This window comes from Eleutherodactylus coqui, chromosome 8 (genome assembly GCF_035609145.1).
Source record: "Eleutherodactylus coqui strain aEleCoq1 chromosome 8, aEleCoq1.hap1, whole genome shotgun sequence".
NCBI classification, from domain to species: domain Eukaryota; kingdom Metazoa; phylum Chordata; class Amphibia; order Anura; family Eleutherodactylidae; genus Eleutherodactylus; species Eleutherodactylus coqui.
The window spans coordinates 88128016-88140868 of NC_089844.1; the positions used below are offsets into that span (position 1 = coordinate 88128016).

Here is a 12853-nt window from a genome sequence, read left to right on the forward strand (position 1 = left end):
GGGGTCTTTCTTGTGAGTCACCTATTGCTTTATATCTAACTACTTTGGAGCCACCAGTTGCCTACCGCTAAGGAAGAAACACTTTTGTTTTGAAACGTGTTGGTTTGGGGCTTTAGCGTCTTCTGTAGCTGCTGTGTGACATCACCAGCCTCTGTATCGCGGACACATGAGTTAGACGCTATCGGCTGGAGCGCCTGTCACAGTATTATTCCTGCTGACAGACATACAAACATCTTTAAAAAGTCACTGATAAGGCAGTGAATGTTTCATGGTCCCTGAATTAGTGTAGGGGGGGTCACCAGGCCAGCAGTGTTATCTGTGCTATAGATTTCTTTAAATGTTCCTTCTTGCATCTGGTTAAAAAGAAAAGAAATTGGCACAATTGCATAGCAACATTTTCTTCTTAACCAGATGCAAGAAGGAACATTTAAAGAAATTCATTGGACTTCAAGTTTATGGCAATATACCTCCAACATTCTGACTTACACTCAAAGAGCTACCAATTGGGAACCTGCAATTCTGGTGACGTTGGACATACTCTTGCGTCATCTGACAAGATAAATAGGCTGCATACCTTTTGTAGTTGTGTCTCCACTGATTCCTCCACTGTTTTGTATTTTTGATATTAGCCAGCCATTCACCCTCAGTGACTCCCATTACTTTTGAAACCAGATACTATTCCATTGTCAAGTGGGTGATCCCCACCGCCCAACGCCAATCAAATGATAGGGAAAGGGGGGAAGTCCTAAAACAAAAGCAAAAATGGGGGGTAAATCAGTGGGGACATGGCTGTAATGGTATGCAGCCCATTATGCATATTAGATTATGCTACAGGTCCTACATAAAGAGTTTCTGTCCTTATAGTGTAGTTTGTTGTATGTTCAGATACATTTTCTTACATAGTACAAAATATTTTATTGTGTAGTTATGTGAGTTGGTTTCTTCACATAACTGACACTTTAAAGGACTTTATTTAATTGAGCGCTCCCAAGAGAATAGAACTTCTAAAATAATGGCAGATGTTGTTTAAAAGAAAATTCCATCTTTAAGCAGAAATAAGCAGGTGGTTACTGCGAGGATAGAAGACTTTTTGCAATTTATAAAGTTTATTCTAAATTAAGGATTAGCAGTGAAATCCCTGCATTTTCTTAGTATGAGCTACTTTATTAACTTTAAAAATCCTGCTCGATCTCTGGGGAGCCTAACAATACAACGTTCTGTGTTGTCTCACCAGCTTCCATTAAATGGCATAACTTCAAATCTGAAATTGAGCAACTAACTGCCAAACCTTAAAGGGGTATTCTTATTTAGACCCCTTATGGCATAAAGAATGATAGGTGGAGGGGTTCCACCCCTGGGACCCACAGCTGTCAAAACCACATGGCTACTGTGATCCTTGTTCACAGACTAAAAGTAGCCATATATATTTTTACTATTAAAGGGCTTTGTCCAACTTTTAATTGACCTTTTGTCCTGGACAAACAAAGATGGCCGCACCTCTTCTATGACTACCTAGTGCCCACTGTGTATTAGTATGCATCATTAGTCTAAGACACTACACTTGCTTTGATTAACCAGTGCTGCCCTATGAGCAGCGCTGACCAGTCATAGCAGCGTGTAGTGTCTTAGACAACCAATGAGCTCAGTGCTTTCCAGTCAGAGTAGCATGTAGGGACTTAAGCTACTGCATCCTAATGCACACTGCGCATCAGGTAGACAGAGAAGTAGTGTGGCTATCTTTGTTCGTCCAGGTCGAGAGGGTCGCTTTAAGCTATTGATGGCCTGTCCAATAATAAATTGGTATGGGTCTGCTACCCGGGATTCCCGTTGATCAGCTGTTTGCCAGGCTAGTGCACATGTGCATAGAGCTAATTTCTGCAGGAAACAGATAGCTCTATTTCCGTTGTAGTGGACAGATTTGGTAGTACAGGCAAAGATCCCTTTTGCTACAATGTCTGTAATACCAACCCAGGCCACTGTAGTGGGAACAGAGCTGTCCGTTTCCTGCACACAGCAACTCCATGCACAAACACAGCCACTTGGCAAATAGCTGATCAGTAGGAGTCCTGGGCAGTGGATAGACCATCAATAGTGTAAAGCTGGACAACCCCTTTAATGGTAAAAAAATGCCTTTAGTCAATGAATGGTGGTCATGACCTTTCAGTGCGCCAGAACATCAAATCTAGAACAGCTATAAGTTATAGTGATTTTGTCGGGCACCCGGTAAACCCTGCCTGCTTTGCTAGGTCCCACCTGTTTTTTATAAAAGTGGTAAGGGTGGTGAAAAAAAGGGCAAAAAAGTTACAAATTTTGGTGCGAGTTGTGGCTTATGAAAAAATTTGCAACTTTATTTTCATGATAAAATTTTGGCAAACAACTCTTATTCCCACCAATGTGCTGTCAGTTGAGAAGTAATTAAAGATGGCACTCCACATAAAAAGAGCAGTATGATGGCAGTTGCTATTGACCACTGATGATCACTGAGTCTGACTATTGGTTAGTTTTCTTTCACTGTTCTATAATTCCCCCTCACTGCGCTCATGAAAATGTCAATGGTTTCTCCTCTGAATTATATTATGTTCATAGGTGGAATCGGTTAAGAGTCAACAAAAAGCATTAATTGAGAAACTTATTCAAGAGCAGCGAGCTTTAGAGAATGAACTTTTGGAAGGTGACCTTCAGGTAAGTAGCCGGTCATTGTTGTCTACAACAGTGAGAAAATACGAGTTACTTCAGCTGCAAAACCGTTTTCTTTCAGGAATGTGTTAATTCAGAGGAAATAACATTTCAGTGCGGTGAAGTGCCTACAGTTCTCCAGGAGCTATATTGTCCATATCCTGAGCTGAAAACTTCAATCTTAACTGAATACCAGCAACTTGTTCACTTGTACCGGTCCAAGATGGAGGAACTTGATAGTCAATGCAAAGACATGGACAGGTATATACAGTTTTTACATTGATATGATAGATGGATTGTTCTACTTCTAGCTATATTGCTGCAGGAAGCAGACAGCTCTGTACATTGTGCAGTGGTACGGGTTGGTTCTGCAAGCTGAGATCCATTCACTTCAATGGGATTCGGCTTGCAGAACCAACCTGGGCCACTGTGCAAAGCACAAAGCTGTCTGCTTCTTGCAGCACAACAGCCAGAAGTGGAACAACGCCTTTTAAGGGAATCTGTTACCTACTTTTTAGCCCTATAAACTAAGTTTATGGGCTGAAAGTTGGTGACACGTGTAATCCAGGAACGTGTTATACTTAACTTCCCCTTTGGTTTCCCAGTGTGAGCACTGGAAGCTGCCGCTCAAAGCATTAAAGGGGCTCTGTCATTAAAAAACAAACATTCTATACTTACCTATTCCTGCCCCATCAGTCTTCTTCCCACCAATCTTCTCCTGGGTCCTGCAGTTCCCACGGGTCACCTCACCTCCAGACGGCTGATTCTTCTTCTTCCGGTGACGAAGCACCTATTCTCTGCAGTCTCCTTCCTGCAGGTCAGTGTAGGTTATGTCACTAGTGACATAGTGTTCAAAGCCTAGCATGGAGTCTCGAGCTATTGTCGAGACTGCCCATGCGTGCTGTCACTCTGTAATAGTATATGAACTCTTGTGGCGAGACAGTGCACATGCACAGCCTCGGCAATAGATCGGCATTCCTTCCTAGGCAGAGAACATTTTATAACCAGTGACGTAGCCTATACTGACCTACAGGAAGAAGAATGTCGAGAATAGATGCTCCATAACAATAAAAAGAAGAGGATCCGGACGGCTAGAGGTGAGGTGACCCAGGGGACTGGAGAAGAATAGTGAGGAGTAGATGTAGTAAAAAGACTGCCTGGTGAGAAATAGGTAAGTATTGATTTTTTTTTCTTAAATGACAATACCCCTTTAAGTAGTCGTCCCATTTTAATATTAGAATGGGCGGACTGCTTAGCATGGCTCCCCAATGCATTGCAGTGGCAGCTCCTAGCGCTCACATCAGGGAAAATGACAGGGGAGGTAAGTATAATACTTACATCCCCGGACTCCATGGGTCAGCTACTTTTAGCCCATAAGCTTAGCTTATAGGGCTAAAATTAGGTGAGAGGGTCTCTTTAAGTGATTTGTGACTTTTCGTCTGATACAGAACTATAGGCGCCACCAGAAGTATTTGCACAGATGGCAATGTGCGTTCTCATTCTGTTTATTGCACAGGTATGTTATTGCATAGAACAGTAACAGCTGTATTACTCAGGAACATAAGGGTGTATTCACACTTTACGGTTCAGCTATTTTCTTTGCCGTGCCAAAAACTGATTAAACTACTGTAGATTGAACACAGTCTAGAACTGCTATCCCAGCACTGGAGCTGTAATCCCAACAGCACAGTTACTGCTCACAAAAGAATTTATCTTGCATTCTGTAATTACATAAAAAGACAGATTTTGTATTACATGTTGGGAGTCATTCCAATGAAGTATAAAATAGCCCTGCTGTCTCCTCTTATCACATGATTTATGTAACATAAATGCTGCTTAACTAATCAATAGGGAGAAAATAAGCAATTTACATAAGGCGATAGATGAATGAAAAAAGACCCCAAATACACAGATTACACATTTTTGGCTGCACTACATCTGCTATACATCTACAGCAGCCGAGGGAGGGTATATGATTTATATCATAATGATAGATACAGTAAGCTTTATAAAATATCATTGTAGGGAGACAACTGATAAGCATTGGAATGACCTAAAGGCAGCAAAAAGACCAGGAAATAAAGTTTCTATCACCCTTCTCCCACCTCTTCTCTCCATAGACCTCTATGGGCAGCATGAGTTATCATTTTCCTCCACTTCCTGTTCTCTGTCTCTGTTATTGGAGACGGTTATCACATTACAACAGGCAGTAGACAACAAATTAAAAGGAAGAGAGAAGTCCAATTTTAGAGTCTGGGGAGCCCTGCCATTATTAGTGGCGACCCGCATCAATTTAATTAAGATGATAGTCCTACCCAAATGCCTTTACATCCTACAACATATTTCAGCGCCCGACCTGGAAAGATTTTTCCGGACCATGAACTCTCTCATGTCCTCCCTTATATGGGGGAGCTCCCGCCCGAAACTCAAAATCTAAACTCTCCAGAGGCCCCAAAAAGCTGCTGGGTCGGCACTTCCAGATATGTTTCTGTATTATATAGCTAGCCAATTGACCCATTTGAAATGCTGTTGGGAGACAGCCTGTTGCCTAAGGCCTTAGTCACACGGGCGTTTTTTCGTGCGATTTGCGGATCGCAAGACGGATGCGCATCCGCAAATCGCGTGACCGGGGCCAAAAAAATCGCCCGAAAAATCTGCTCCTAGCCGCGTTTCATTAGAAACGGGCTGGAGCTGTCCAGCGCATTGAATTCTATGGAGCCGGCAATACAGCCGGCTCTATTGAAAGCAATGCGCTGCGGGCGAGCGCAGGATGAATTGTCGGGAAGGGCTTAAATATATAAGCCCTTCCCTGCAATTCATCCAGAAAAGTGTAAAAATAAAAAAAATCTATATACTCACCTTGTCCCGGCAGACAGAGTTCAGAGCGGCCGGCCTGCAGTGGGTGTGAAGGGGGTGTGAGTCAGACTTGCCCCTGATTGGCTCAGTGGGTGTGAAGGGGGTGTGAGTCAGCCTTGCCTCTGATTGGCTCAGCGCTGAGCCAATCGGGGGCAAGTCTGACTCACACCCCCTTCACACCCACTGCAGGCCGGCCGCTCTGAACTCCGTCTGCCGGGACAAGGTAAGTATATATATTTTTTATTTTAACACATTTTGTGGATGAATTGCAGGTAAGGGCTTATATATTTAAGCCCTTCCCGACAATTCATCCCGCGCACGCCGGCAGCCCATTGCTTTCAGTGGAACCTGCTGTATTGCCGGCTCCATTGAATTCAATGGGCAAACATCGTTCTTCTCTGCCACAGCTGTTACAGCTGTGGCAGAGAAGAATGATTTGTCTTCTATATGTTCTCAATGAGGTCGGCGCTGCTGCCACCGGCCCCATTGAGCGCATATAGAGAAGAGAACAGGAATCGCAGATCGCAGATAGGTGCAATCTGCGATTTCTGTTCTATAATTTATCGGACGAGCGCATAAAAAGCGCTCATGTGTCCGATACCATTGCAAAGCAATGGTTTTAAAAAATCGCTGGACGCATGCGCATGCGCAAGTTGCGCGAAAAAACGCCCGTCTGACTAAGGCCTAATTCTGAAGCCCATTTAGCAGATGTTCTGAATTTTCCTAGTCTATGGCCAATGTTGGAATTCCCTGCTACAGTAACAGGAAAGATGTTACCCATTCACAGACTGGCGACACAAGTCTGGCACCAGGCTAAGCTGGCTGGCACATTTTCCAACATAGTTGCGGATATACCACTGTGGAGGAACCCTGAGCTGCGGGAGCTATTGCCACTGGCTGGCCTCGCAGCGTGGGGGCGATATGGTATAATGTGCCTGGATGATCTTTATAACTGTAATGTATTGTTATCCTTTGAGTAACTGCAAAATCAATATCAAATACCCCGATCCCACTTCTATAGGTATCTCCAGATTCGGCATGCGCTACGGATGCTATTTCCACCTGCGAGTAGTAATATATGCCACTACCCCCTAATAGAAATTAACGGGTCTCAGGGGCCCCAGACACTTATTTTAACAATATATTCCCATTTAATAACCCTGAAGGCCACTTTGGTGATCCCTCCTTGCCTATCCAAATGGAGATCCCTGATCCCGACGCTGACTGAAGACACATTTTCAGATTTACTAGAATTTCCTTTATTTGTCTCCCCCTCAGTAAACAATAGAGTGATTCAGTTATACATAGTGCATCAGTGCCACCTCACCCCTGTGAGACTACAAAGGATGGGCAGTAATCCATCTACACATTGTATCTGATGCTCATGTACCTTTACCTATTTCTGATACATGATTTGGGAATGTCCGTCGTTCCAGTCGTACTAGGGTGAGCTCAGAAGTTTGTTGTCTGAGATTCTTAATATCCCAGTTCCCGCTATCCCAGAAATCTGTCTCTTCGGCATCCTTGATGAAGAACAATGTCAACATCATGACAGAGTTTTTCTCCGAAAGGTCCTGTTCCTGGCTAGGAAGGTAGTTGCGCTGTGGTGGATGGACCCGAGGGGCCCCTCCATGGCTATGTGGATAAAACTCACTAACACAACTATACCTTTGAGTAACCTGGTCTATAAGGCACATAAGTGCCCAGACAAATTCCAGAAGGTGTGGGGTCGATTGTGCGATTCGTCGCTCACCTTTTTCCCTCCATGATTGCTTTCCTCGGCTATATCAACTCTGCGAAGGGGTTTTCGGTAATCAGCAAATGCTGCAGACAGGTTAAGGTATCTGAATTACATTCTCTGCTGACTGTCCGAAGTGTTCTGCATGCGGGTACCCCGATGACTTTGCTTCAACTATGTCAGGTCCCATATATATATATATATATATAATTTTATTTTTTGGATGGTACTGTAGTTGCTATATACTGTAGCGACATGAGGTTTTTCGTTTCTCCAATATTCATATATGACTCTGTATTGTTAATGTTTCGGGATGCTGTTTATTTTTCAATAAGAGGAGTTTAAAAAAATGAAGAGAGATCCCCAATGACCAGCTCTTTAGAGGGATTTATCAGCACCAAAAGTTTCATTTTAGATAAATATAGCTATTTGCACTTTTACTAATTATCACATTAACGATCATATTAACATAAGTTGTGGCATAGTGCAATGACCATTTTTAAAGCTGCTGCGCTTAGCCTTATAAAGATGGGCAAGCGTATCAGGATGCATGTTTTACCGCTACTTCCTGCAGTAAGGAAGGGACAACAGGGGGCTCAGGACCCCCAGTTTAGATTGCATTTGGAAGTCAATAAGCAAATATTAAATGTTCTTTAGGGTGCATTCACACGAACGTATATCGGCTCGGTTTTCACGCCGAGCTGATATGCGTTGTCCTCATGTGCAGGGGGGGGAGGCTGGAAGAGCCCAGGAGCAGGAACTGAGCTCCCGCCCCCTCTCTGCCTCCTCCCCACCCCCTCTCCGCCCCTCTGCACTATTTGCAATGAGAGGAGATGAGACGGGGCGGGGCTAAGTGCCGTGAATTAGCACCGCCCCCGTCCCACCTCTCCCCATTGCAAATAGTGCAGAGGGGCGGAGAGGAGGCAGAGAGGGGGCGGGGGCTCAGTTCCTGCTCCTGGGCTCTTCCAGCCTCCCCCCCTGCACACAAGGACGACGTATATCGGCTCGGCGTGAAAACCGAGCCGATATACGTTCGTGTGAATGCACTCTCAAACAGTGGTTTTTTTCCTGCAGTGTTTTTCTTCACTTGTCTTGCATTTTTTGGCTCTTTTGGTATTTTTTTCCAAGTGCAGCGTGCTCTACGGGTGCTGTTTTTTCAGACAGTTTGTGGTATTTTTCTCTCTGTAGATCGGCATCGATTTTGTTTTTGTGCCCGCATAAAAATTGCATTCGTAAAAAAGTGTAATGCATTTGTTGTGACATTTTCACATTAAATATCATGTTATTCAAAGAGGATTCTAATCTCTAAATCACGTGATTCTTAATGGGATATAACTGCTGCGACGTGCTGGGTGCGATCAGGATGAAGAGCTGTGGTGACGTCACAACATTATCTCCAACCCATGTGATCACGGCTTAGGCGCATGCCCCCTATCATTCGGTGCAGGACACTGATGAGTGCTTCTTTCCCGTCACTGCAGAAGGTCCCTTATGTGTTGTCTGGCAGAAATCCCTTAGGCTGGGTTCACACAGGGCGGATTTGCCGCGGAAATTTTAGACAGAATTTCACTGTGGCAAATCCGCCTGTGGCCGCTAGTCCCGGATCTGGTCAGCCATGTTGACGAGATTTCTCTTGATCCCCTTAGGAGGTCTTTGTTGGAAATTTCTCAATGTTTGATGTTCTCTTCTTCTCTTTCTCATTTCAATATCTCCTGTGATATATAGACTGATTGGTTGACAAGGAGATGTTTCCCCTAGCAGGACAATCGGCCATAATGCAAGTATATTTATTCTGGACCCGCCTCTACATAGGTGCTGGTGATTTTCCTGCCTGAGGTATTTGGTGAGGCAGTGGACTCCTGTCAGCTAAACACCTATGGTTATTTGTTCTGTGTGGGACTTATTTACTTTTACCTTATACTGTGTTGTATACATTATTCTTTCCATCAGCATTACACATCTTTGCTATCCTCCACCTAGAGACAGATTAAGATCCTGACGTGGGGTTGCCCCTATCGGGGCGGGCGTCCTGCTTTTAGGCAAGGTATGCCAAAACAAAGTTGGTTAGGTATGTAGCCCTATTTTTCTGTTGCCGTTACTTGCATTTTAGTGTTATAATACATGTCTATATTTGTCCATTACAAATATTGTATATATCTAGGTCTGCTGTTTTGGTGATATCCATGGGGGAAGGGATGTGTGTGTGTGGGGGGTGGGGGGTGGGGGGCAAAGTTGTGCCCTATACGAACGTAACAATACTTAAAAACACATTAATAACACAGGTACTATAACACATTGGGCTTTTTTAATGCCCTCAAAAATGCTGTAAAAACTCCAGTAGCATTTTTTAAAAAAAATCTCATATTTTTATATGTAATTTTTGGTTCTTTTATAACCATTAAAAAAAAGAAAACAGTAAAGGAAGCCTTCTTTGTACTTTTTTCTAAAAGCATTGTGGACTACAAAATAGTATTATTTTTAGAACACTGTTTTACTTAGTAGTGCGCACTTAGAATGGGAAACAGCACTCGCTATAAAAACACTTGGACACATGGAAATACAATATTTATATTTTGAGTGAGATTTCTGGAACTTATCTACCCTGCCACCCACCGCAGCGAGAAAAGCCGGACAGTTCTGGTATATGGTTTAATTCCCTTTAAGCAAAGAGGAATTAGCAATGTGTATGAATGGCAATACATTGTTTTTATTTGCTCTTTGTCTATGTGCTACAATATCTTGTATTTATTACTTTGCTGAAATAATATTTAATTTCCCACTACGGTAACTGCAGAAGGATTAGTGACAATTGTGTTTGAGTAATCCATGAGCATCCCAAACGAAAAGAAAAAACATGTTTCCATTTCACTTCCTATGAATTAGAGCATTACAGCTAATACCAGAGCATTATAGGAAATGATAATTTAACATCAGAAATTCAATTACCAGTTCTGCATCGGTTAAGGGAAGAAAAAGCTTTATTATCTATTTTATACTCATTGAATGGAAGTCAGAGAATAGGCAATATTTCATTAGTTTATTAAAGCACCGTTAAGCCAAAAAGGCAATCTATAGTATATAGAAAGCCAGAAACAATATCCCCAATGTGCGTGCAAATCTAGCTTTACACAGGGCATTACATTGCAGATCTGTTGTGCCCAAACTCGTTTTATAGAAGAATATGTTAGATTTTTATTTAAAGGGGTTATTTCACCAAATTCATTTATCTGCAAGATAGGAGATAAATGTATGATCGGTGTAGGTCCCACCTCAGGGATCATGAGAATGGCGCACCGCAAGTCCTCCGAGTGAATGCAGTGGTGGTGTGCAAGTCTGACCAATACTCCATTCACTGTTTGTGGAGATAGTTAAATGCTGCTAGAGGTGTAGCTAGATGTTTTTGGGCCCTAATGACAAATCTGTAACAGGACCCCCTACCTGCTATATGCCATTTATCATACCTGTACCTTCCTATGTGATTGAGGGGCCTTTAGACCCCATTGGGCTTTAGGGCCTATTAGTGACTAATACCTCTATATCTCCTATAGCTACGCCCCTGAGCGTTGCATTTCCATTTCCATCAACCCAATAGAAATCAGGGGATTCGAGATATGCCATTCTCATGACCCCAGTGGTCAGGCTCACGGTGATAAATGATTTTGATAGGGTAAACCCTGTAAGGAGTCTAGGGTCTATACAACTCTGAGTATAAAATGAATGCTCTATTTACCCTAAATATGACCGGGTTGGATGCAGAAGTGTAATAGGAGGCAGTGCTTCCATTAATTTCACTTGGAGTGAATCCCTCTATGACACTTCTGCTTCTGACCCCTCTGACAATGTCTGGCCCTGCTGCACTGACAGCGGTCTTGGTGATCAGCTCATCGCTGGCGATCCTGAGCAGCAGGCCCCCAGCAATTAGCTATTGATGGCTAATCATTACCTCAGTATATGTGTGGCAATGTCCTTATAATCATATTTTTCTATAATAGAAATCCGCTCCCCCATACACTGACTTTCTGGTGAGCTCCTGATAGACTTGTGTTTATACACAGCAGCCAGTTCGAGACGGCAGAACTTCAGGGGGAGGGACAGCAGCAGCCTGAACCAATGATGAAGCATGGAGTGTCTCTCAGACTACCTTAACTCTACCCTAATGGAGTTATGGACCTATTTGTAATACCATTCACAGTACAGTAACAGTGCATATTGTGTGACCATATAACCGAGACAGCCATTGTGCCCCCATAGGGAAGGGCCTGTATAAAGTGCCCCCTTTCTTCTGTGTAGAATCATAGAATGGTAGAGTTGGAAGGGACCTCCATGGTCATCGGGTCCAACCCCCTGCTCAGTGCAAGATCACTAAAACACCCCAGACAGATATTTGTCCAGCCTTTGTTTGAAGATTTCTCACAACCTCCCGTGGTAACCTGTTCCACTCATTGATCACCCTCCCTGTCTAATATCTATATTCATCTCATTGCTTCTAGTCTTTCCTTGTGCAAATGAGAATTTTGGTGATATCTGTGGGGGTGCGGTGGGGGGGTGGTGGGGGGGGGGGCGTAACTTGCGCCCTGTACGATATCAATGGTGAGTATGCCAGAATTAGCCAGAATGAGACTCGCATCAAGCTAATATGACTAGATCTGAGAACAATGTGGCCATAATATACCAGCTGTACCTACCTCAGGCATATTGTACTAGAAGTGGAATCATGAGTTTCATGGACTCTAGTGCCCAACCAACCTTGGCAAAAATAAGCTGCTTTTTCCTCTTGCATTCATTGTATATATGAATTGTATTTTCTATTTAGCCAAAAAAAGGCATGAATTGTCACACTGGAAGACATTTGCGTTGATTACAATTGCATATTGCTGTGCAGCTGAAATAAAGCTGCCAGTACATATGACTTGGCTACCAACTTGTGCCAGATTCTAAGCTCTGTGCCAGGATCCCTTTGCCTGCATATGAATACTAACAAGGGCTGCAGACAGACTTCTCTTGATACGAAAGTCTCTGCCTGCTTGTCATGCCGGTATCTGGTGTTATCCTACAAGTATCTAGAATTAATGGAACAGTACAACACTTCACTAATCCTTATCTGATGTAAGGGGCAGATCGATTTCATTAAAGGGGGTGGGGGGTTAATTCATTTGATGGTAGCAACTCTGCATAAGGATGCTTTTAGATGGAATGATTGTCGTTCATAAAATCGTTCAAACAAGCAAAAGTGAACAATAATTGTTCAATCTAACCGCGAGCCAACAACTGACCAACGAACATAATTGTTTGCTTTTCGCTCGTTGTTCATTTTATGCTGACATAAAAATCATCGTTGGCTTGTTCACTTATCGTTCGGGGTAAACTGCGCTCTTTCGGGCATTCTTATTTACTTATGTGGGGAATGTGAAGGACTGAACGTTTCTTGCTTGAACAAGCCAACGATGTATCTGCCTGTCTAAACAGGCTGTATGAGCGGACGAGCTAACGATGACGTAACTCGCTCAAATGATAAATCGGCTCGTCTGAAAGTACCACAGGAGTGTGCTGAGCTGCATGCAACTCCAGATAAGGTAAAAAAGG

The 12853-nt window shown here is 43.2% G+C and overlaps 1 protein-coding gene across 2 annotated transcripts in view; it reads left to right on the forward strand.

The window, feature by feature from the left end:
- The window catches only part of CCDC148 (coiled-coil domain containing 148), a 185407-nt gene that overhangs the window by 117855 nt on the left and 54699 nt on the right, over positions 1–12853 (forward strand). For both annotated transcript variants that reach the window (XM_066575998.1, XM_066576000.1), the window contains 2 exons: positions 2587–2682; positions 2759–2937. In XM_066575998.1, coding sequence (XP_066432095.1) covers positions 2587–2682; positions 2759–2937 — 275 coding nt within the window. The remainder of the gene's footprint in view (positions 1–2586; positions 2683–2758; positions 2938–12853) is intronic.